Source organism: Ascidiella aspersa, chromosome 8 (genome assembly GCF_963924565.1).
Source record: "Ascidiella aspersa chromosome 8, kaAscAspe10.2, whole genome shotgun sequence".
Lineage (NCBI taxonomy): Eukaryota > Metazoa > Chordata > Ascidiacea > Phlebobranchia > Ascidiidae > Ascidiella > Ascidiella aspersa.
The window spans coordinates 10620060-10643318 of NC_139454.1; the positions used below are offsets into that span (position 1 = coordinate 10620060).

Here is a 23259-nt window from a genome sequence, read left to right on the forward strand (position 1 = left end):
ATTGGGTTCCATTGGGTTCCATTCGGTACCATTGGATACCATTCGGTACCCTTCGGTATTTAGTACGATAAATCTCCTACAACATTGGGTCGAACGAGCTACATTAGGTCCTCTTGGATTATTTTTGGTTCCATTGGGGTCCAATCGATACCATGTTCCTTGCATCCCTCCGTAGGCCTCATACGTTTTAAAATACTCTCATGCGACATGATATCCTTCGTGTAAAATTAAATCAGATTTAGGAGTAAAACAGACGTTTAGTTTGGTTGGCATTCGTTAGTATTCGATCCCTTGTGGTTCCATTCGGTGCCATTCGGTATTTAGTACCACCCATACTTGAGGACCAGTCTGCAATCAGTGTCAATGAGCCCACCTCCTCGTTTTTTTCCAAAAGTTTGTGTTTGTATATATGATATTAATGGTATGTTAGCTTAAATCACCTTAAGGGTGCACAAAATTCTGATTGCATGTTAAAATAAAATTTCACTCTATTGATGCATTTATTTTAGTTGATTTATCTTTCAATTATTCTCGCATAGTTCATACATAAAAACTGTGCAGAATTATTTTTAAGTGAGAACCTGCAAATATGGGAATATTAGGTTTATCGAAACTTATCTGTGATAGGGCGCCGTCAGCTGTTAAAGAAAACAGCATCAAGAACTATTTTGGGCGCAAGGTTGCAATTGATGCATCCATGACTGTATACCAATTCTTGATTGCCATAAGGCAGGATGGCAACCAGCTTACCAATGATGAAGGAGAAGTCACAAGTCACATTGCTGGTCTCTTCTATCGCACAATCCGTCTTTTAGAAAACGGAATCAAGCCGGTGTTTGTTTTTGATGGAAAGCCGCCTAAAATGAAATCTGGCGAGCTGGCCAAGCGCGCAGAGCGCCGGGAAGAGGCAGAAAAACAACTCGCCAAGGCACAGGAGGCAGGCGATGCGGAGGATGTTGACAAATTTTCCCGACGTCTCGTTAAAGTCACCAAAGAACATATGTCTGATTGCAAAAAGCTGCTCAAACTCATGGGAGTTCCAATTGTGGATGCTCCAACTGAGGCTGAAGCCCAATGTGCATCTTTGGTGAAGGCGGGAAAGGTGTATGCGACTGCAACGGAAGATATGGATGCTTTGACCTTTCACTCCACCAAGCTTCTCCGTCATTTGACCTTCAGTGAAGCTCGCAAAATGCCGATTCAGGAGTTCACTTACGATCGTGTGCTTGAGGAAATGGAGTTTACCCATGACCAGTTCGTTGACCTTTGCATCTTGCTTGGCTGTGACTACTGTGGGCACATTCGTGGAATTGGACCTAAGAGGGCATTCGATCTCGTCAAGCAGTACAAGAATATCGAAGAGATCATTAAAAACATTGACACAAAAAAGTACACAGTGCCAGATGGCTGGGTTTTCAAGGAAGCCAGACAACTGTTTTTGGAACCTGATGTGTCTGATGCCAAAGATGTTGACTTGAAATGGACTGAACCTGACGAAGAAGGAATTGTGCAATTCATGGTGAACGAAAAGGGCTTCAGTGAAGATAGAGTGAGAAATGGGGTCAAAAAGATTATCAAGAGCAGACAAACAACCACTCAAGGCCGATTGGATGATTTTTTTAAAGTAATGCCTTCCACCCCGAAAAATAAGAGGAAATCTGACACCAAAATCAAAACAGAGTCTGCCAAAAAGAAAGCTAAAATGGCAAATGGATTTAAAAAAAGAAGATAACTTTGTTGCCTTATTAATTTAATTGGCTATAAATTTGTTAATACTAGCCTAACTTCTCAAAGAAATTGTCTACCTTTTGTTAACTGATGTTATAAAATTATCTTGTTACCCACGTTTTTGAATTTATTTCATGTTGATCCATTTAAAATTGTTAAACTGAAATGACATTTACACTGCCATTATATTTTTTGTGTAGCTCAGTTGTGTGTTATTTGATATGCTGCCATAAATTACGCTGTATAAATGTAGAAAGTCTTCATTGATTATTTTTTAAACTCTTTATGTGTAAATATAAAGGTCCTGATAACATAGGTTTGTAACAAAGATTGTAAAACTACTTTCTCGAAACTAATTGCTAGAAAGATGTCAACTAGTTTTCCTTCGTTCACACCGCAGACTTCAAACTGCTTGTGGTTTGATGTCTCCGGCCAGAGAAATACCGAAAAGGAACTTTGCGAGCTTGAGGCTAAATACAAGAACTGGGTAAACTTGTAATTGTCTTTGAATTTGTTGTTTTATTAAACAATGTTTTAAACGTATTTAATCATCGGTTAATAAAGTCTAACAAAACCAAATTAGGTTTAAATATTGCAACAAAAATCATAAAATTTACAGCCTTTGTCATTTTGTAATATTTTCTACTATTTGCTGAATATTTTTACTGTATATAACTAACGATGGCCTCTGTTTAAATATTTTTTGGCCAACTTTAAAACCAGATAACAACAAAAGAAAGCTTTTTACACCCATTAAAGATAAGACATCTTAATACTACTGACAAATATTTTTCGTTCAGGTCTAGCAAATACACAAAGCAGTTAACTGCATTTACTTGTTCTTTTTATAAAACCCTTAAATAATATAAGTAGTTTTACATTATTTCAGATGGAATCCATAATCGGAAAAGACCACGACACACAGTACATCGGAAAAAAGACAGACGCAATGGTAGGCTGATAAGTTTTTTAAAGCTTTAACCAGGGCTGTGGAGTCGGTCTCGGGACTCAACAAAATTGCACATTTGCTGTAGAGTCCGGGCCGCACTCGGGACTCAACAAAATTGCATATTTGCTGTAGAGTCCGGGCCGGACTCGGGACTCGACAAAATCGCACATTTGCTGTAGAGTCCGGGCCGCACTCGGGACTCAACAAAATTGCATATTTGCTGTAGAGTCCGGGCCGGACTCGGGACTCGACAAAATCGCACATTTGCTGTAGAGTCCGGGCCGCACTCGGGTTATTTTTAACTGACTCCGCAGCCCTGGCTTTAACTATCTCCAACTCTCAACCAATAGGCGATCTGGCAAATTGTTATTTTATTTTCAAAGGTTCCCAGCGAGCAAGAACCGGAAGACCAATCGGAGGAAAGTGAGGATGAAGAAGACACAAACGGATTTCAGGATTCGCCAGATGAACAGAATCCTGGCTTGCAGGTAAGTGCAATTTGTATACTGTTATCATGCAGATCAGGGAATCCCATAATATCTAAAAGGCCCCATTCTTTCAACGAAGAACCTACTGTACGTAATCAAAGTTTTCATTTTTGGGAACATAGCATGTTCTGTTCTGTGCTTTAGATGAGAACAAAATAACTGGCCCTGCTCAATTTAGTATTTTTTGCCAACCTATAACTTGTTATTAAAAAAAGTATTATATGGCACTCATGAAAATACAACGTTACAAGAAATTTTGGCTTTTATGGCTCCATTAGCTAAAAAGGTTCCCCACCCTAGATGTAGATAAAGGGTATTTATTTATCGTAACTACTGTAGTTGTTGTACGGTAGAATATTCCACTTTTCAATTCTAAATCCAAGCAAGTTGTTTTTATAAAGTGTGAATTTGCGAATACCAAAACGTCACATTTTCTTATGTAACTATACATTTCTTGCTTCTATTTGGTTCGATCAGATGTTTTATTGGACAAGTTTTTCTGGATAACTATGCAATGTTAAAATGAAAATGTGGTGGTGTTTAGAAATATAGTTGAGGGAGTATTTTGTGTGTTGTTTACTGAGGTTTTTAAAACACAAAACAGTTTTCGCTGTGAAACAAATTCTGCTACAAGTAAAAAAACAATCATTGATAGGTTTTTGCTTTTTGTTGCCATTTTTGTTTTTCGTACAGTATAAGTATGAAATACAACAATAAGACCTAAGTGTATATTATGTGGTTGCGGTACATTTGACGTGTTTGTACCAGGGGTATAGATAGAAAAAAATATTGTTTGCACCATAAAAAAATATGAATTGTTTCTACCGATTTTTCCCAATTATGGCTATTTATCGAAAAAAACGAGTTATGTTTTACTATCAATTATTATTTCCACACCATAGGGCGATATAGACATGGAAGTGGTTGGCGATGGCGAAGATAGCACTTGGATGATCTAGATTTGACAAGCTTTTTATCGCCGCTGTCTGTATTGAGACAGCGACTCCTTGCGGCGAGTTTTGCAAAATAAATTTATTCAATAGAGGGCGACAAACAGCCACTTTTGAGCGTTTTTGTTTATACCTGTATACTGTATTTGTATGTCTAATAGTAGACTGCTTACGATCGAATAATACAATATTAAAACGATGTGAAGAGTCTTTCTGTTTCCAAAATAGATTTTAAAAACGATCGACCAGTTTCTCCTGTGTCTTTCATCGATTTATATTGTTAATGCGGTGTGATTAATACTGGTTTAGCAACTAGGATTCTTTTTAACAAGTTTTGCATTTCGTACTTTTCTATATGCTTACTTTTTTATATCTTTTGCTTAACGTTGTTGTATTTCTTGTATTAAATCTATTTTGTGACAGAGAGTGGAATAAACTTTACTTTTTTGCGCCTTGTCTTTTTTTCAGCTCTTATTTTTAATGCCGCGGCGTTACCAATTTTAACTGATTGTTGAGAAGAACATTTTTTTTAAGTTCTTAGGTATATACATTTATTGTATACCGTTATGTGCTGTGACATCTTGATCCCTATTTTGTACTAAGGTTTCCCCAATGCCGGTCGGTCATTATTCAAATATATATTTTGCGAAGCTTTCTCTTCACTTGTATATCGGTTTACCCTGTATTCGTACAGCGCATCCACCATTTCTAAAATCTGCCTTATGTCCCCATAAGCAGGTTTTTCAATAATTCTGTGAAAAAAAAAACGTTAGCCTTTGCTAAAGTTTCTTAACGAATCGGACATCGCCATGAAGCGCAAAAAAGACGTGATAGTGGGCACGAAGCGGACGCTCTACCCGGCTGCTGGCGTGCAGTCCGACGTCGAGGCCTTGCTGCAGAAATTCGTCGACACCAACAGCATCAGGTGTGTGCTTTCCTCTCGGTCTTAACCGTATTTATCAGCGAAAAAACTTACTGCTACACCCGATTCGATCCGTTGGCTTCGCAATGAGTCGCTTTATCCAAAATGACAAAAATCATGATTTTGAAGCGTTATCGTAACATGGCCCATGGTTAAGATGTTAATTTTTTTGTCTGTCTTTTAAATACTTTGCGATTACACATCCAGCGAAGCTTGTAATCGTGTTGGATTGTCATTTGATTTCCACACAACCTGATAAAGTTTTTAGTAATTGGATTTGTGATAGGATTTTTCGGTAAATTTTTTAACTTTTTAAAACTTCTTTTACTCGCCTGACAACAAACCCAAAATAAAACCTAAATTTCCTGAATGTTTTCGAAAATTGGTTACAGGTACGAGGACTTTGCGCGGCTTTGGCGCCAGAGCAACTTTTCTCTAATCCACTGCGGCAGGGCCGGGCTGCGAGAGAAGCGAGAATTCGTCGAGGAGGCTTTCAAGATCGTTCTCAAGTTTGCTCTACCGCCCTACAGCTTGCAGGTAACTCGCCTGCCACAGCGCGTGCTAAAAATACAAGTAAATTTGGTTCCATTTTTAATGTGTTTATTGCTGTTTACCTCGATAAACGTCAATGAAAATTTTTGTATGTAGCGTCGTCACTGCATTTCGATACACTTTATCCCTAAATAACATGAAGTTGGTTTGACTTGTCAGTTGTCAGTTTTTAAAAGTGCTTTCCTTGTTGATAAAGTTCCCTAGAAGTTCATCTGATGCTCCCAAATATCACTTGATTAATTTTAAGGCACCCTAAAAATGTTTTTACATTAGGTTTTACACAATAATCCATTTGCACAATAATCCATTTGCAATTGATTTACATTTGGTTGGGCATCACTCGCGTTTGAAAAATGAACCTTGATCGACTTCGCGACATCACGACATCCCGCATTGTAGAAATCCTTCGAACTAACCACTAAAATCAGACTGTAAAAAACTAATGTATTTTATAATTCTGATGATATGTGGTGTCCGGCCTTTTTTCCCAATGTGGTTGACTCTTATCATATTGTAGATTCCTATCGTGTCTGGCAATAACTATCTCGGGATATGCGTTAATTCTTGTATCGTTGTCGCCAATATGTGGAATAATATCGGAACTTAGCAGGTAATGTGTTACTACCGGTACCGATCCAACCAAATAGGATGGAGTTGGATTTTTTAAAGTCACGAATTTCGCAAGTATATTGGGCTTATTTCGCTGTGTGATAATTTTTTTTAGTGTTTCGCTAGGTTTTACCTTTTCGGTATCGGTTTTGTTAAATTTGTTGAGTAAACATTCACACATCCCCTGCTAAAATTACCACCGAAACAGCCAAGTTCAATATGATACAACAAGACAAATCACCGTGTCCAATGCCTGTCACTGTCAGATTTTTAAAGTTTAGTGTATTGACACATAGCAAGGAAAGATTCCTTAATCACCCTTTTCCATAAGTGTACTGGCAAATTGACGCGCGGATAAGACCTAATCTCGTCCCCGATCAAGGATTTGCGATAAAACACGATATTACACGCATTACATTACCTAAGGAAGAAGCCAAATCGATCTAACATTTTATTCCGGTTGAGGGTGGAAGAGGTTTATTAATCCAACGACCCAGGCAGGCCTAAAGCACACGTTCTTATGTCCGATTATATTCTTAATGGCTCGTATATTTGTCGACAGGCGTGTAATATTCGTTTAGGGATTATTTATTCCAGATCGGACGGCGACAAATCGAAAATGCAAAATCAATACACTTGAAAATAAGGCCGTCGGGGAATCTCTCTCCATTAAAATCGCCATCGAATTGTATTATGTGTTGTAACGAATACGCCCCGTTGATCCATCTACTGACCGTTTCGCTTGTGTAACCCGACAGGCATCCTTTGAGACTTGTGTGTTGCTTCCGAAAAAGGAATTTGTCTCGCACAAATATAATCTGGTCGCCATAAAAAATAAATTTTCTGTTGGTACCAACCCTTCTTTTGGTTGGTTGTTAGCAAACATTTTTAGGTTCCGACGTTCCACTTTTGTCATCCGTATATCAAATTACCAGTTCGTCGTCAAATTTGTTAAAATAAGAAAAAATCATCACACTATTACCAGGAATAGCTTTTACAAGCAAGAAATGCGAGTGTAACCTTGAGCAGAAAAAACGAAAATAGAAGTGTAATTTCGTTTTTTACCCCGATGTCGTTTGCAATCAGCGATTCTGGGCAGCCTTTCCGTAATCCGCAATTCCACTCCTTCAAGCTGCGCTCGCAAGCTTTTCAAACAATATCTCAAGTGGCCTTATGCGGATTCCAGCACTACGAACGCCTTTTGCAATCAGCGTCGCCATTTTAATGAAGCGAGTAATCGACAGATTACGAGCTGCTGTCTATTTGACCAACGTCCATCCGTTCCCGGTCCATATCTCGGCGTATTTGGCGGCTAAGCCACTCAAGTAGGCCCTTCGCGTCTGTTGCAGTAAGGCCCACGCTCCATGAGCGATTGCCTTTTCGTTCGAGAGAGCCTAAATACACGCGAATCCCTTTGATTGTTTCAAGAAAAGGTGCTAGACATCAGAAGATCTCCAAGGCAAGGCACATCAAACGATGGCATTCGGTCACAGATCTGCCTATATGTTGTTTTAACAGTTCATTTTTATCATGCTTGGACTTTCTTGTTCTTTGGCGGGTCGCTGCCTTTTCACGAATAAGCAAACTTGAAAGGCTAGCGAATAAACAAACAAACCAAACGAGAGATGAAAAGTGACGCACGATTCCTAAAACTCGTAAGATTGCAAATAAAAGTGCTTTGAAAATAACAACATAAAAAGCGTTGCGAAAAATATTGATTTCGAATCAACCCCTTTAAAAGCAAATAATTTAACCAATAACCTTTAACCGTCAAATATTAGATTTTTTTTCTGAATTTAAACCAACTGTTGTTGTAGCAATAGCTTGCTCACTGCAACTTCGAAGGTTTGAACTTTGCTCCCTTGGGTCGGCAATATTTTTTTTTGAATGTTTAATTGTATGTATGAATAACCACTGAAGGTATAAGTCTTTTTAAGTTGAACAACAGTGGTTAAACATGTTTGCTGTCTTGCGAGGTAATTTGCCGCATCTTGTTTCGCCAACCAAAAACTCAAGAAGCCGACTAAACACTAAAGCAGGGGTTCTTAACCTTTTTTGTATGTTTTAACTCTTTAACAAAGATGAATATCAGATTTACCCCCAATATATAAAATGGTACTGATTTACTAAAAAACGAAAGTAACAAATTACAGTAGGTATATTCAATGCGACGGCTGCCCTTGCTTTTTGGCAACGATTTGTTCAATATTGTCTGGTAAAGTAGTAGATAATGCAAACGAATATCAGATTCAACATGAAGTCGGTTTCGTGCTTTGGTTTTGATAATATAAGAATTGCAGAGAAGCCGCATTCGCATAGGTTTTCAAGTTGAAGAAAACGGACCCAGAATATTCAGAGCTTGAGTACCTATCTTTGAAATTAACCCTTAAACGGAGAAATTCACCCCCTGGGGTCAATTTACTCCCAGGTTAAGAAAGGCTGCTCTAACGCCATCGCCTCGTGTATTCTTCAGGTGCGCGTGGGCGCCGTTTACTTGCTGTACGGCCTCTACCACACGCAGCGGCTAAGTTCGAGGGTCAAGGTTCGAATCCCGCTCTCGTGCTGGCAAGAGGTCGACGCGCTGCATGACGAGGTGCGCTCCAACAAGCACCTCGATATCGATTACGTCATGCGGCTATTGAAGCACGACGGAGCGTTCGAGTTCGTGGCCTACCCATCGCACCTCACCCTAGGTAGGTTGCATAAAGTTGCGTTTAGCAGTTGATATTTTTAGGATAAGCTAAATATTTTCAGGGAGAATTGAATGACATTTGTCATTTTTTTCAACATTTATTGCCTTGGTCGTCTTTGCAATGTTAGCCCATCACACCTCACCCTAGGTAGGTTGCATAAAGCTGCGCTTGGCAGTGGATTTTTTTAGGATAAGCTAAATATTTTCAGGGAGACTTGACATTCGTCATTTTTTGTTAATTTATTGCCCTGGTCGTCTTTGTAATGTTAACCTGTCGCACCTGCACTCTAGGTAGGTTGCGTAAAGCTGCGCTTGGCAGTGGATTTCAGGATGAGATAAACATTTTTAGGCCGGCTTGAATGACGTTTGTCCTTTTTTTAATTTATTGTCTTTGACGTCTTTGCAATACTAGCTAAAAACCGTTAACAATGTATTACCACTTTATTTGGTGTCCACTAACTTATTGTTAGGTTTATTTTGAATAACTCGGTGATACTTTAAAAGCGATAACTAATAACTCGGTGTTAGGTAGAGGTTGAGAACCTATTTTTTGTTCGAGGAGAATTGACACTGTGTTCAGTGTCCGTGTTGCTTTTCAGCCAGCTGTGCTGAAAAACCTCCCCGCAGTGACTTCTAGTGTTATGGTGGACCACGGTGTGGTAATCCTGTCACCCCAATTTCACAACGGCAGTTCTATCCGTGCTATCCACTCCTTTGAGATCTTTTTGAGACTTTTTTCCGGCCACCCTGCCACGCTGTCGTGACTCTAAATCTGACGTTGCACTCCCCTGAGGGATACGTATATGCTTGGGCCGCTAGTTGCTACTATTCGTTTGAGGATCTGCCATTAATGTAACCTGAAATGCAATATCCATACTAGGCTATAGTTTGTTTCCTATATTTTCCCTGGCATTTCCTCTCTCATCCTACAGCTTGTGGCTTTCGGCACAACTTTGAACATGCCCGCTAAAGTTCTCAACTACTAAGTAACTTGAATAATAACGATCGACAATTATTTTGGACATGCAGAATATAATGTAAAACTGAATTGATATTAGCATGGCTATTTATTTGCTGCCTTTCTTCAAAAATGAATCGAGTTTTTCCGAAATAATAGTTTGGCTGTGTTCGTATGGAGTTAAACTTTTTACTGGATACATTTAATTTAGGGCACTCTAGTATGTTTTAATCCGCGACTTTTTCGCCGATCGTGAGAGTTCATTTGGAGGCAACAGGCGTTTTATTACTGCCCATTGTGCTCCAGAGGTGTCTGACACAAATGAGTATTTGCCATGGTATACCAATATACTGGACTAGGTAGCGTTTTATTGCCCCCGTCCGCATGCTTGTTTGCTTTATATTGTTGGTCTAGCTCTTATTTGTCCATTCGAATCGGCGAATCCACTTTAAAAAAGTCTTTTTTTGTTTTTTGAAGTGTCTTTACAGCCAGGAATCGAAATGGTCGGTAAACTTATATGTGCCAAATGACGCGTATATCTATTTGTCGTGTTGTCACAGCCGCCACGTAACGTTTATGTCTGATTGTGTCATTTGACGAAGTCACGCTGCCACCATTGCAGACGATGCGAATCGACAACGTATTCGATACCAAACCGTAATCCGGCGTTTACAGACGCTAGACAAAAAAGACAAAAGTACAGCAGCCCCAGATGTCGCACATCAAACGCAGGGCTGTTTCCGCCCGCCATTACGCCACGGGCTCCGTTTTACGCGAAGTCCGAAGACGGTTTATTGCCGCAGTTTCGTGTAACTTCTGTCATCCCAACTCGCTATTTACTGTTCCACTCTTGGTTGACTGACCGGCCAAATAGAACACTGTATGCATGTCGGCCGTTTTAAATCCACAAGGCTTCTCTGACTATTTTCGACAACCTGAACCGGTTTAATGACTTTTTCGGAATCTATTGCCTTGTCTGATGCCAACAGAACCAAGGGTCAAACTACCCCCCCCCTGCTTTTTAGGCCATTTTCTTGTAATAAATACATATTCTGGTTTCTCACGTTCTTTAGTCCTGGGGGTAACGTGGCGTGTCTTTAAAAGCTCTTGGGGTTTTGATAGTGCCGCTTACGATTCTGCGGTGAAATAAACATATATTTGCCGTTCCAATAAAATAAAACAAAATAGTTTCAATATGTTTGTAGTTCTGATCCGCTCAGTTTTTTATTAAAATTTGTCATATTTAATCCTATGTTGATTTAAAAATATCCAGTGACAAATTCATTGATCGGTTCGGTAGATAAATAAAAAAATGTGGTAGATAAATCAAAAATGGTAAAAGGGCAACATTTCGCCAAAAAATATAAAATTGCTCAGAATCGCGGCTTAAAACTACGCCTGGCGCTTAGTATAAATTTGCCAAATATAAATTTGCTTGGCGCTTAGTATAAATTGCCAATCAGACAATCGACTTTCCTTTCCTTATACTGTCTGGTTATTTTATTGTAGTGATGTTTGTGGTTTTATTCCGCCCACTTTTTATTAAAATTTATCTTATTTAATCCTATTTTGATTTTTCGAAGTGAAATAAAATTATCCATTCACAAGTTTTGAGGTCGGTTCATGTGGCAGAAATGGTGAAAAGGGCAACATTTTAACTCGCCCAAGAATATAAAATTTCTCAGAATTGCGGTTAAAAACTACGCCTGGCGCTTAGTATAATTTGCCCTAAAAACAAGCCAAAGGGTTGGAATGCTCGAAAAGAGGGATCCTGGCGTCGAACGAAAAGCGCTTTGTAATCTAACGAAAATCGCCAAACTTGCACCGACAGTTCGACACGAAATTCGCTTACGTCTCGTTTCGCTCGCAGCATTTTTACCGTTCGCTTGACCGTTTATTTGGTCAACTTAAGGCCGTTCCGCGCGATGGCACGCCACGGCAAAAAACTGGCCCCAAGCGAATTCCCGGGCGTTTATCTGCCGATGTACAGCGTCGATTATGCGTCCGCTCGCAAAAAGATGGCCCAGTGAGATTGATTCGTCTTTGATCGTCCGCGACGCACTAACCACCTCAGCGTTGCCTGACCCTTTTAACGCGATCTGCTATTTTGGCTCGAAATAAACCCGAATTTGCTATTCGCCTCTGAATTACACGATTGCCATCCGCCTGGTCGTACCTTGTATTTGCTTACTTTCACATTTGCCATAAAGTAAGGGACGGCTGCTACTGCCGCAGCTTGATAGTTCTCCTTAAGGCTTTGTGTGTTATTTTATGGATAAAAGGCTTAGCCAGCGCGCAACGGCAAGCTGAAATTTGCAAAACACAACTCGCGCACTCGGCTGTAATTTCCACCGCAAAGCGTCAAAGAAGCAGCCAATTTGAAGCGACAGATGTTGTGCGCCTTGGTTGCTTTTTAGGATTTGACCGCCAGCTTTACGCGGACAATTCGAGGTGACTTTCACAAAATTTGCAGCAACCCCAGCCGTTCTTTGTTTGCCTAGTTTCTTCGACCAAACAGCACTGCCAAGGTAAATGCGCCAAAGCGTATAGGAGAGTTACTGCTTATGTATTCGGCCAATTTTCCTATTTGAATCTTTCAATGAAACAGTAAAAACCTTTTGTTTGCCGATCGTGGCTGCAGTGACGCAACTCAAATGCCTGTAGACGCCTGTCATAGGTTGCTTTATTTGACGGCATCTTGTCTTCAACTCTTTTAGACGCCTTGACGCGCATTTTGCGTAACAGTCAAGCGATTAAATCACGACCACAAGCGTAGAACGGATGACGTAACCCTAAAAAACTGCGCGGAATTTGCGCATATTGGAATAAAAATTCCGTAGAATTTACAACGAGTTATAGCGGCTGCCCTAGCCTTTGTATAGCACCAGATATTAGAAGCCATCAAACGCGTTTGTCCAAGAGTGTTGACGGCACCGCCATTCAGCTATACCAGTGGTTCTTATCCTTTTATGGCTTGCGGCACCCCTAATTAATAATAAATAGAATGCGGCACCCCTACAAGATTTTGATGTAGGTAAATTAGTAAAATGTCACAATAAACGGTACTGGAACAACACACATCAACTGTGCACAACGTAGGAAGTTTTAATTGGATTTATTCCACTCTAATCTTACACAAAAAGTTGTACGAGTTGCGATAAATCAGATTCTTAAAGATTCTCAAATGCATTAGAACCCCTGGGCATTGGAAATGGTACCCCAGGGTCCCGTGGCACCCCGGTTGAAAACTGATGGGGTATACTATAGTATAAAGAACTAAAACAGGTGGACGGCTTACAGTTTTCCGTTTGAGGGCGTTGTCTGTCAAGCGTTAAGTTCGCCTGAATACCGGGACAACAGCAGAACAGCGTTTGCGAATTAAATATACACGTCAAACTAATCAAAACCGAGGCTTTCGGAAACTCGGAACGGATTAACCAGCGTTTTGCGCCCGGCGTCACAGCATTTTGGGCAATTCGCTTTTTTACAACTGTCTCCGCTTCGTTTGGCTCGCAGCCAGCGCCGCTGGTCAACGGGTTCCGGCTTTGTCGCCCGGCAAATCGTTAATTTCGCAGCTTTGTGTGCGCGCAGGAGTCGTCAGACCCCCTTCCCCCCTTTCTCGTCGTATAGATTTTATGGATTGGGATGTGAGCTAAATGAGGGCCGCCTGTGTGTTTGGATTGAAACTCTTGACTGCGTTCTGACGTGCATGTGACATTGGGTTGGTCGGGTGTCTTTTTTTCCACGTTACTTTTTTATCTATCTGTCTATCTTTTTTGCAACTTTACTCGTTGTGTTGGCATTATTTTCTAACCTTTTGCACAATTTTGTATTACTATTTACGCCCTATAAAAATTAATCTATATGTAACAAATTTTTACATCTTTGTGGTTGTGCTTTTTGACAAAGTGCGTAATGTTAACAATATCGTTAGCCAAATCTAATACCATTTTCCACGTCATACTATTTAATGATAGTATAATTGGTAATACAAGGCATTTATGGTGAATAAAATCGTTTCGAAAGTTCTCTTAAAAAAATACAACTTTTATTTAGTTCGAAGGTATATTACGATTAATAGTCATAATTGGCCTTAAGAGCAACTTTTTACAAGGCTCTTTTTTTATCGCAAATTTTGCTCCTAATGGCGTTCGAATTCAAAGCGTCTTCTAACGTTTGCTTGGCTCTTGAAAAATTTGGAACTGTTCCACAAAAAAACGAATTTCTTCTCTCGTCTAGCGACGCTCGCCTATATATCGAAGGGACGAAGGGCACGACGAACACGAAATACCTTAAACCGACGTAACATCGTTCGGATATCTGCGGCCTCGAAAGTGGTCGGACGGGTTGTGTACCCGCCAAGATTTTTTCGGCAACTGCCCGTGCCGGCCCAAGCTATTTCCGCGAACGGATTATCTTTGAGCGATTGCAGTCGTCTACATATTTTTTGGCATACTGCCAAAAAAAGTTAGGCTCATCTTTTCTTTTATCGTTTTGAATGGCCATTACGACGACGTACCTTTCTCAAAGTGTTTGTTTTTTTCGCGTGTCTCGCCAGAAAAGTGTTTCTTGGCAGTAGGTGAGGTGCCAAATCTATGCAACATATCGTCCTCTCTTACACAACAGCTAATAGGCCTAGTTGCTAAAATGGTCGCGGTTAAACGACGGGCCAAAACATCACGAATACTTACGTAGACTTCTCATAGTATAGCGATTCTTGGTTGAGTTTTCCGTATTATGCATTTGCAATTTCATCCACCCTTTTTTATTTCATTTTCTAATTACTTTTGTCCACTTTTTTAAATCAACCATTTCGTATCCACCATATCCAAAGACTTATTTTGCGCCGTCGTCTTCATAACTCCAACTAAATACAGACGTTCCTAGTTAAACCAAACTATTTTCCAGTCAATTGTGTGACATCAGCCAATTCACAAGGTGTTTTGGCGTTAAAATCGACCTGTCTTTGTGTCGTGCTTATTCGCACTTTTCGGGGACCTAAAGGTTAGTACAGTGGTTCTCAACCGGGGTGCCGCGGCACCCTGTAGTACCACTTCTAATGCCCAAGGGTGCCGAAAGATATTTGGGAATCTTTAGGAATCTGATTATTACTCAACTCTTACAAGTTTTTGTGTAAGATTAGAGCGGAAGAATTCCAATTAAAACTTCCTACGTTGTGCAGAGTTGATGTGTGTTGTTCCAGTTCCGTTTATTGTGACATTCTAGTAATTTACCTAAAAAATCGTGTAGGGTTGCTGCAATCTGTTTATTATTTCTGAGGGGTGCCGCAAGCCATAGAAGGTTGAGAACCACTGTTAATATAAAGTCTAAACCAAAAACACAGCGGAAGCCACCGCAGGCCGGAAAAGGCACTGAAAGGGCGCGGTATTTGACCGTTCTTTCTCGCGCGTTCGCCCAAGGAAAGGAAGACTTTGTGATCCTCGACGGCGTTGAGAACTCGTTCGCTTGTGTATAGAGCAGCAACACGCCCCGATCCAAAAATGCGGCTGGCCAAGCTCGCTCAAATACGGCGAACCTTGCGTCTAGTTATGCTAAAAAGCGACTTGGTAATCCAATTAACAGGATGTGCAGGCTTTTCTTTCTGCTTGCTTAATTTTATATTTACGTTCTACAAAATCTCCGTGTTTTTTGCTGTTTAGTTTTTTCAATGAAGAGACTTGTTACCAACCAACGTAAAGCAAACACTTTTTTATGATAAGCATTAAAGTGCAAAAGTTTACTTGACGAGCGAGATTCCAATCGGGCGCTCAGCTTATTCCATCGTTTTTGCTTTTCCGAGTTTCTGCCATTTTTTTCACCTTTACGCGGAAAGGGATGAACGATCCAAAGATAAACGATGGGCCAAAGATAAGCCATAGCAGGTAGAGGCTACATTTTCCGGGACATGATCGTTTTTAGGCAGAATAACCGCACGATTGGTAATATTTAGACACGCGCTGTGCCCTCTATGTATACAAAATGGAAAGAAACGAGAAGTTAATGCCGCGTGACTCCACTTTATAAGGTTGCTGAATGGTGAACGCATTTTGCTTTGCGAGAAAACTGGAAAGTTTAAGTTCATAATTCCGTTGTTGCAAGTTACAACATTTCTACTCTTGCGTAAACACTTTTTGTCGATTTTTTCTTTCTTTTTTACAATGACTGTTCTTAAAGTAAGAGAAATGACCCGTGAATCTGGACAGATAATCCCTCAATCACTCTTTTCGCTTATAAGCTTTGTGTTTTATTTTGCTTATTTGATTTGGTGGCTCAAGTTGTTTATTTTATTAAATGCTCAGGGTTAAAAAATTGACGGGGTATCATTAGGTGGTTCTTACGTACTGTAACCGTTTTTTCATCCATATGTATTCTACCCGCGCTTTCGACACAATTACAAATCTTTTAATCTATGTGTCCTTAAAAGGGCTTTTATTGTTTTAAAGGTTTTTTATAAACTTTATTACGATTGTACATATGTTATGCATCTCTCTTTAGTATGGTTTAATTTTTAGAGGCTGGAAGTAGTTTTGAATGTTGAACACCCACTACCAGAATTAAATTGTTTTTTTTTTATTATTTAACGAGAATTAAAATTCGCCGTAGCAGTGCGATAGAAATCACATTTCCAACCAGCCCCAAGGCAGACCTCGATGCAAAAAACGCTGCACGACTTTTTCCCGCTCTTTCGTTTTGTCCATTTTTTTCTTTTTCTCCTTAAACTTCTCTCTCGCTCTGCTGGTCACGCTGAACGCTCGACTGCTTCGGTGATGTAACTGGCCGCGATTCGAATTAGATTCTTCTTTGTAATTTACGCGATTGGAATGTTTGCTGCGGTTTAACCGGTCGGTTTAGTGATTTAGGTAAGAGCCACGTTTTTTTTTTTTTACTTTATTTCGTTTCGAAAGGAACGTTACCTGTTTTATTTTTAGTGTTAACCCAGAGTTTTTGTCAGAAAAACTTTATCTTGCCAACCAAAACGCAGCCTCACGCAGCCATTGTTTTTGTCTTTGTATTTTGCGATGTGAAAAAATGTGCATTTGTAGGCTATCGCACTTATTACGTTCACAATAATTGGTTTCATAGCAAATTTTAAGGCTTTTGTCGCTGCGCCCAAATTCGACCTCGTGTAGCAAATTACACACCGCATATTCAATACCTTAACGCCATGCTCGCTCGGCGTAAACTTGTCACAAAAACGCATCGCGCAAAGCAGTTCGAAAATACCACTTAAATCACCATTTCGTTGCTTTTCCCATGCCCCGCTTCGCCCGCCATCTAAACGCCGGCGTTCGAATTCTAATCGTAAGCAACATTTGCAAACACGTAATTTAAAGCGCACACCGCCGCCAGGCCATTAGAACGCTGTACCTTAGCTGGCCAGCGCACTTGCCCAAACGTCAGTTTTGTTTATCGCCAGTGACCGTAACCGTTCGTTCGGTCACCGTGCTTTCTCTCTCTCGCTCTTTTTTCCTCCTACTTCTCTCTTTTTTGCTCTCACTCGTGCGCTCTTGTTAACGCTTTAGACTCCGTGTTTACGCCAATGTGTGGTGCGGCAATTTTACACTGGCTTTTAGAATTCAACCCCGAGAGAAACTATTGTTATACTAGGTGCTCTTTCCGGCGACGACAATATATGTTGTTTTCTACTTTAGACAGTCGCGAAACACTCATTATTTGCTGTTGGTGTGACTCAGCTTGTAAAAACGCGCCGTGATTTTTTTTCGCCGAAAATCGCAGAGTTTCTCGTAAAACATATAAACATAGTGACGTGGAACGATTGTGATTGTGGTGTGTTCGTAAAACCTATATGCCATCATGAATTGTTCAATTGCCTCGTGACGCAAAGAAAGTCGAATTTATGTCGAAATTTAGTGAAAAATAAAGCGAAACAGCAATTCTCGCCTAAAATCGTGAAAAAATGTACCGAAAAGAAGAGAAAGGATCGCAATTCATTTGTTTATTTCACGTGCGTTGCCAACCGGCACTCGGGCATACTGGCGCCGAAAATATTTCTCGCCGCCCTCCGCTCGAGATGGTTTCAAGCGCTAAACTGTTGTCCTTGCCCGGCCTACGTAAGGTCAGGCGAACCCCGTAATTTTGGCAAAAAGCGCGAACCGCAGTGGCCCACATCTCACTCGTGTGCTTTCGTAATTGAGACCTGCGCTATTCCCAGGCGCTCTTTTAGTCTCGAGCTGCTTTTCGCCATGAATGGCGACCGGCTGACCGCTCTTTCACGTTATGTATTGCGGCGGGGTTTCGTTTTAAGGCTGGGCGCTTTGTTTTTCTGCGCAATCTTGGCACTGGCACTTTGCCGAAACCTGTGGTTTGTGGTCGGCTTAGATCTCAGTCATTTATCGTGTCACTTGACTTAGCCAGCTGAACGAACGATAACCACCACCAGTACCTGGACTGCTGCCGGTGGTAACGACCAAATCACGTTTAATACGCCTGGACTGTTGCGCGACCACTTTCATTATTGCGGTTATTGAATCTCTGCCACACAATAAATTCCGACGAATAGGCCTACTGTATGCTTGTTAGGGGGAGACAAATGCAACTGTAACTTCAAAGAGGAAGAACTGATGCAGCAACCGCCAACGCGGTCCATACATCGTTAATTCCACTATTACCAAAAAACAAAAGGTTTAGATAAAAAATAATCGACGTTGGCTTTGCTATAATGTCTTGGTACACACGGATGCTTAGGTGCACACCTTAAAATTATCTCTTTTCATTTTACTATAATGTTTGGCAATGTGACAAAAACCATGCTAAGACTATACTCGTACGGAATTCAAAAATAGAAGTATCTGTATTTTTTCTAAATTTACTATATAATGATGAGTAATGATCATTTTAACGGAACGCCAATACCAAACTTTACCAGTCAGGTGCCATATATAGTGCCACATGATTTAAAAACACTTTTAACCTATGTATTAACCCCAATAGTGTATTTCGTCGTACAGTTTATAAATATCGATTGCGACACAGATGTTTGTGCCTTCACAATATAGGTTTTGCATACAACTTAACTCTCGTTACAGTTGATTTCCTATGTGTGACCATTTCAAAGCAAATACCTTAGTTGTGAATTTCACCTCTCTTTGATAGCTCTTGGCGACCAAGCGAGAAGTATTGCTTGTCCTCCGCAGTTGTGTAGTCATTTACGACTGCTGATAAAAAATGGCTATTTTAAAACTTAAGTGGCTTTTTTATGGTAACTCGCTCTTTATTTTTCCTTTTTTTTGATTATTAAAAACATATCCGTTCTTACAGTGAACTTGTTCTATAGTTTTATTTCGCAAAAACTCACGTTTGTTAAATGTGTGTGGAAATGATCTTTAGCGAATATATACACTCCTTCTACTAAAAAAGTTGCTCTTCCCGCACATATATAATAGAATAGCTTTCTTTTGGCATTTTTTTTGACATCATTCCTGGTAGCAACAAATTAACACCACTGCTAAATATTCAGGTTTAGACTGTCGTGTTTGAAATTGAAATCACATCCTGATTTTAGTTGCGCGGTAAAAAGAATTGCGCTCAATTAAAAACCTGTTTTTTTAGCATTTTATTATTTTGCAGGTTATTCAAACAATTGATGAAGTAACTCGATGTTAGACAAACAAATACGCACAGGTGTTATGTAAAAAAGGTCAACGTCCACAACCTATTATCTAAACCAGGGTCCATATTTAAGGATGATCCAACAATAAACTACACGTCCGTATGGTTCATCACGGTTTTTGGTTCGCGAACGAAACCACCCTGGCATTTTGTAAAACCGAGCGACCACGTTTTTTAAGCGAGCGCCTTGACGATAAGCAGCCACAGAGGAACACAGCAGGCTTTCGCCGGACGCGGCGACACAGTCCAGTCGGCCTGTTAACAGGCCTTAGTTCTGGCACAACAAGCAACGCACCAAGGCCTCCAAGCTTCCTTTTGCAGCCGGGCGTAGCGGCACAAACAAGAGAAACACCCCCAAACCCGACCCCCCTTCCACATACCGAGCACTGTTGCTTGCCCGCTTTCTTCACTTCTCCCCTGGGCGGTTGGTTATAACCGATCGGCGATTTTTTGTTATTTTCCTTTTTTGACCCACCCCTTCTGCATACCGGGGTGGGTTCCGGCTCGTTGCGCCTGACCGTGTATTGCCTCGACCGGCGCCGCTTGTTTCCTTTTGACCCAAGGGGCGTTTTTTTCACGGGGCCCGACCAAACGCGGTAAATAATTTACGTCAGGCTTGACAGGTTTGGATAGTTCTAGAAAGGAATGAGGCTATGCGCGCAACTTTGAGCCCCGACTAAAATTCAACCGTTTCCTTCCTTTCGTTTTTTCATTCTTTTATTTGTACAGTTTTCAGCCGTTCAACTGTACTTGCGTAACCATCGGCGAATTTTGCATGCAGTTAGGACGCTTTACGGGGTCCAACTTAACACAAAAAAGCGTATTTTAGCCTCACCACTCGTTTTGAACGTACGCTTTTCGTAGAATAAGCCATTTGCTTTCTTGGTTTTTTCCTATGTCGCTCACCACTAGCCACATAACTTTCTTGCCGGTCAACTGCCCCTGTAAAATACCGAACAATAGATGGAACCCCGTACATATGCTGTGGCTTGGAAAGCTCTCAATGCTGCATATTAGACAGTTTTTACAATTTTTTAGTTAGTAAGCTCTAGCTTTATTTGCTTTTCACCTTGGATACTTTTCACTCGTCTTGGATGCTAGTTTAACATTTCCCCTCACTGTTTGTTTTCTTGATCTTTGAAAACGCGTGTTTTTTAAAGAGTGTTTTTTTTTCAAACACTCGTTTACAAAATACATTGTCTGATCGTTAATGAATACACTCTTTGTTTGGTTATGTAGATCACTTTTGGCGGGGTTCATTTTTGCATGCTCAGTTAGCAGCTGTATAATGTTGGATGTATGAACGAAATTAGGAGGACAAGGCAATCCACATATAGCAATGGTTCTCAACGAGGGTGTCATTTCTGATGCGTAAGGATGCCGAGAGATATTTAAGAATTTTTGAGAATCTAATTTTCGCTTAGCTCTTACAACTTTTTGTGTGGGATTAGAGTGGAATAAATCCAATTAAAACTTCCTACGTTGTGCAGAGTTGATGCGCGGTGTTCCAGTTCCGTTTATTGTAAGTGTGATATTCTAGTGATTTACCTACGGAAAAATCTTTTAGGGGTGTTGCAATCTATTTATTATTTCTGAGGGGTACCACAAGCCGTAAAAGGTTGAGAACCACTGACATATAGGCACTGTCGCCATTTCTTGGGAAGCATAGTGCCTATCACAAAAGCTAACTGCGAAACTTTTGCAACGCTGTGCGCTTTCTAAGCGCCAAGAACGAAGCTATAGGATATTCGACAATCCTTTGGGAATGCTAAATGGGTAAAACTGCTGAACTCGATTATGTAACGCACGGCCTTGATTTCAAACGGGCGTTTTGTTTAACAAAAAACGCTGTCGCTTTGATGTTCAATCGACAGAGGTGTAGAAAATCAAATTAACGCCAATAAAGTGTCGTCTGCGCTAACCGCATTGCAACGTTTCCGAGTGTCAATAGTGGATGTTCCTTGATATTTTGTGGCGTCGGGTGAAACGCTTTGAATTTGCTTTTTAAGGATTTACATGTTCAATATTAATGGGGCGCCACGATCTCGTTAAAAACAAACCACATAGACTTAACACTATTTTTTTACGCGAGATACTGAAACTGCGCCAAGCTTGTCATACAATAGTGAAAAAAAAACAATTGTTAAACAAATGGACACATAAGCCGTCATGTTTTTTCGCGGCTCTAGTGTAATCCATCCTCCGGCATTATGCCGTCTGAATGCGCCTAGGATTTGCAGCAAATCCCTTGTCAGTATCGATGTCCATTCAATCAAGCCAAGTGCCGTTACTCTAATACACTGAATGTGTCGTTGGGCCATTGCAATGCTTAACGTATTCCGCGCGGCTAAAGTAAATCAATTGGGTGTCGCGCGTTTGCACAAGCCGCCACGTCCGTTGCCAGTTGGAACAAGTCTAACCTTAGCCTCTCGTGTTTGCCCGGTGGCGATTTGCCCGGTGTGTGTGTTTGGCGTTCGCGCACACTACCTCGTGTTATTTCAATCGTCCGCACATTTTTTTACGTTCGAGTACAACTTTTCCTAGAAGTGTTATATAAGGGTTGCAATTTCTTTATAATTACAAAAAAGTTTACCGTGAAAGCGTGTGTTTAAAACGGAAGCTGGCAAAAGTAGCAAGCGATGAAAGGGACTGGTAAACATAGCTATACGCTTCAGGTATGTTGTGAATGCAAATAAATTGGAAAGTTACCGAAAAACTTCGTAAATGATTTTTGTACCAAGCTTCCCAGCTAATTTACCTTTTTTACCAATTCGGAATGTTCGCTTATGTACTTAATATTTGTTACTTTTTTTAAACGCCGAGGCAGTATGCAATACACTTTCAAATCAGGTCCCGTTCTTCAATTAATACGCTCGATTTTTGGCCTATCTTAGCAAGAAAAGAAAAAAAATGTAGTCGCGTTTGATGTGGCAAGAATTCAAAGCAGATAACACTGGCACAACGTAATTGTCCGAGCAGCGGTAACGGCTAAACGCGATCGCGACCTCCAGTATTGACTTAAGCGGCGACGACAGAAGCCCAAACCAGCAGAACCGCCCGAAAGTATTTCGATCGGCAATAAACATAATAAAACACGAGCAAACGCTCTCTCCATTTCTCTCTCTCTGTTAACGCCTGAAAGCAGCCCAAGCAGCGGTTGCATATTTAAGCGCAGATCAACTCGAAGCGATCGCGACTGGCGAGTGGCCTGAGCGGCGTGTTTTGACAGCTCCCCCTCCCCCTTTGGCTGGGTGTTTCTTCGAACACTCCGCCAAGCGTCCAGCGCGCGCGACGCTTGGTCAACGCCGAATAAACAAGCGTACGCGCGATGGATCTGGAAAGGAATAGGGAGCAAAGCGCCTTCCGTTGCCCGAAAGCCTACAGCTCGTTTGTCCGGTGGCTCTCCTGAAGTGCACTCCAGGCGCGGGACCGATGCTTATTAGGACGCGCGCTCGTGTTGACTGAGCCTTGTGGCCTGCTGGTGGCCGATCGCTCGCCGCACAGCAGCATTTGGCCTGATTACGCGGCTACTTCACGAGCAGTTCGGCCCACTTTATCCACCCAGCTTTATCGCGGCTGGTTTTTAACTGCGAAACGCGACGGTTTGTTGCAGACTTGGACAATTGGATAACTCTCTAGCTGGCTAATTTGATGAATTAGAGCGATTCGCTGCTAATTTTAATTCGAATTTAATTGGTAAATTGCCTGTGTTTTCTAATTCAGGATCTAATCTAATTTCCAATTTTACCGACATGCTACTTTGTCCAACGGCATTTTTAGT

At 40.9% G+C, this 23259-nt stretch overlaps 3 protein-coding genes across 3 annotated transcripts in view; all 3 read left to right on the forward strand.

The window, feature by feature from the left end:
• The first annotated feature begins 541 nt into the window (after positions 1 to 541).
• On the forward strand, positions 542 to 2023 carry LOC146136054 (flap endonuclease 1-like). The gene has a single exon (XM_083395316.1). The coding sequence runs from the start codon at positions 590 to 592 to the stop codon at positions 1730 to 1732; it is 1143 nt and encodes a 380-aa protein (XP_083251442.1). The 5' UTR covers positions 542 to 589; the 3' UTR covers positions 1733 to 2023.
• A 9-nt stretch (positions 2024 to 2032) lies between these two features.
• On the forward strand, positions 2033 to 4927 carry LOC146136055 (uncharacterized). The gene is made up of 4 exons (XM_083395317.1): positions 2033 to 2215; positions 2618 to 2680; positions 3061 to 3165; positions 4068 to 4927. The coding sequence occupies exons 1-4, from the start codon at positions 2096 to 2098 to the stop codon at positions 4122 to 4124; spliced, it is 345 nt and encodes a 114-aa protein (XP_083251443.1). The 5' UTR covers positions 2033 to 2095; the 3' UTR covers positions 4125 to 4927.
• Positions 4925 to 23259, forward strand: part of LOC146136056 (snRNA-activating protein complex subunit 1-like) — a 33104-nt gene continuing 14769 nt past the window's right edge. Inside the window, exons 1-3 of the mRNA XM_083396142.1 lie at positions 4925 to 5040; positions 5430 to 5574; positions 8672 to 8891. Coding sequence (XP_083252268.1) covers positions 4925 to 5040; positions 5430 to 5574; positions 8672 to 8891 — 481 coding nt within the window. The remainder of the gene's footprint in view (positions 5041 to 5429; positions 5575 to 8671; positions 8892 to 23259) is intronic.